General features: G+C 36.2%; 1 protein-coding gene across 1 annotated transcript in view; it reads left to right on the forward strand.

Annotated features, from left to right (window-relative positions):
* LOC117114658 (suppressor of tumorigenicity 14 protein homolog) overlaps positions 1-1,761 on the forward strand; it is a gene marked incomplete in the record, with an annotated part of 10,942 nt that overhangs the window by 2,745 nt on the left and 6,436 nt on the right. The window contains 5 exon segments of the mRNA XM_033258352.1: positions 52-147; positions 251-412; positions 570-680; positions 1,270-1,389; positions 1,493-1,576. Coding sequence (XP_033114243.1) covers positions 52-147; positions 251-412; positions 570-680; positions 1,270-1,389; positions 1,493-1,576 — 573 coding nt within the window.

The raw sequence follows: 1,761 nt of genomic DNA on the forward strand, positions 1-1,761 counted from the left end.
CTATGTAACATATATACATAGTAGTAGAAATTGCACGATTTTCCCCGTTAGGTTTTTCTTGTGATAATGGTGTAACTGTTATTAAATTGGACTGGATTTGTGACGATATTCAAGATTGCTACGACAATACAGATGAGGAGGGGTGTGGTAAGTATTTTTTTCCGCATCATCTTCTACTATAATATTAATCATTACTATAAACTTGATTTGTCCTGTGTCGTTAATGTGAATAATTGTTTTTCTGAGTCAGATTTAAGCAGCTATTCGTTTAGCAGCTATTCGTTTAGCAGCTATTCGGAATGTCCTTACGCTGACTGTGACGATGGTACCATCTGCCTACATGAATATGATATTTGTGATAACATAGCAGACTGTATAGATGGACAAGACGAAGCAGAAAGCCTGTGTACACGTATGTAAATAAACATATGGTATATGAATGCTTTAATATCAAAATAATAATTATAGCCCTTTGCATAATGTTCAAAACATTGTTAGTGGTATTTTATTTTGACTTTCCACAATTATACTCTAAAATGTTCTTCATTTTGGGACTTTGCCTTTTTCAGACTGTTGGGCTTGTGATGGTGGAACACAATGTATTGACTTAGATTTTGTTTGCGATTCTATTGCCGATTGTGACGACATGACAGATGAGAACAATGATGGGTGTCCACCAGGTACTACATAATTTAGGACCTCTGCAATCGGTTACACACTTTGTACATCGTTAACACTTCACCAAATCCTGTTACAGCAAATGCAATTGATCTTTGACCCCTTCGTTGCCCAATTGGCATAACCCAAAATTGGCTGCACGTGCCCAATCACTTGCTACATTAATGACATAAACACAAAGTTCGGCACATCACCTCTACTTTCCCAATCAATCACTCGCTACATTGTCTGCATTCAACTCTCTGTCACATCGGTTGCGCAATGTCTTTCATCTTACACTTATGACATTTTACTACATCGGCTGCACTGTGTTTTCTACATCGGATAAATTTATACACTAATCTTGCTACATTGGCTGCACTGCATAGCTTACTGCTACATTACTACAAATGTGTACAGTTTGCTACATTGATCATTTATCTAATTTGAAAATTGTGCCCCCGTTTGAACCATTCTGAATCCACCCATGTCCTCCAACGTCAACCTCACCATTAGTTGCATTAGCTAATAAAATACATTTTTGGATTTTCGAAAAATAATAGGCGATATACTCGTACTTTTTAAATAATATAATGATCAAGTATTTTTCAGTGGAGGACCGATGCTGGAATGGGGCGTTCCTTTGTCATCATGGCTATTTTTGCATCCCTCGTAGCTGGATGTGCGATAATGAAAATGACTGTGGTGACAATTCTGAAGAAATTAAATGTCGTAAGTATTATACCAGACTAAAACAATGGAGTTAAATTAATTGCTTAACTTATAATGGTACCTCTTGAGAGTAATATATAGAACTGGACTGTTTGTTTCAAAGCCGACAATGACATGTGGTCAAATTGGAGCGAATGGTCAATCTGCGACGCTGATTGCGGATCCGGTAAAAAAACAAGGACTAGAGCTGTCTCTTATACACATCTAGATGTGTATAAGAGACAGGTACCGGTACAACATTACTAGGATAATTATTTAACCTTACTCTATTCATCATAATTTTGCTTTTACTATCAATTATTTATAGTATCACTGACCTTTGTATTATTTTTGCATTGTATTAATATACACACATTACATCCTGTACCTAGC

Source organism: Anneissia japonica, unplaced genomic scaffold, assembly GCF_011630105.1.
Source record: "Anneissia japonica isolate Jap-2015-1 unplaced genomic scaffold, ASM1163010v1 scaffold199_len4679917_cov187, whole genome shotgun sequence".
Taxonomy (NCBI): Eukaryota; Metazoa; Echinodermata; class Crinoidea; order Comatulida; family Comatulidae; genus Anneissia; species Anneissia japonica.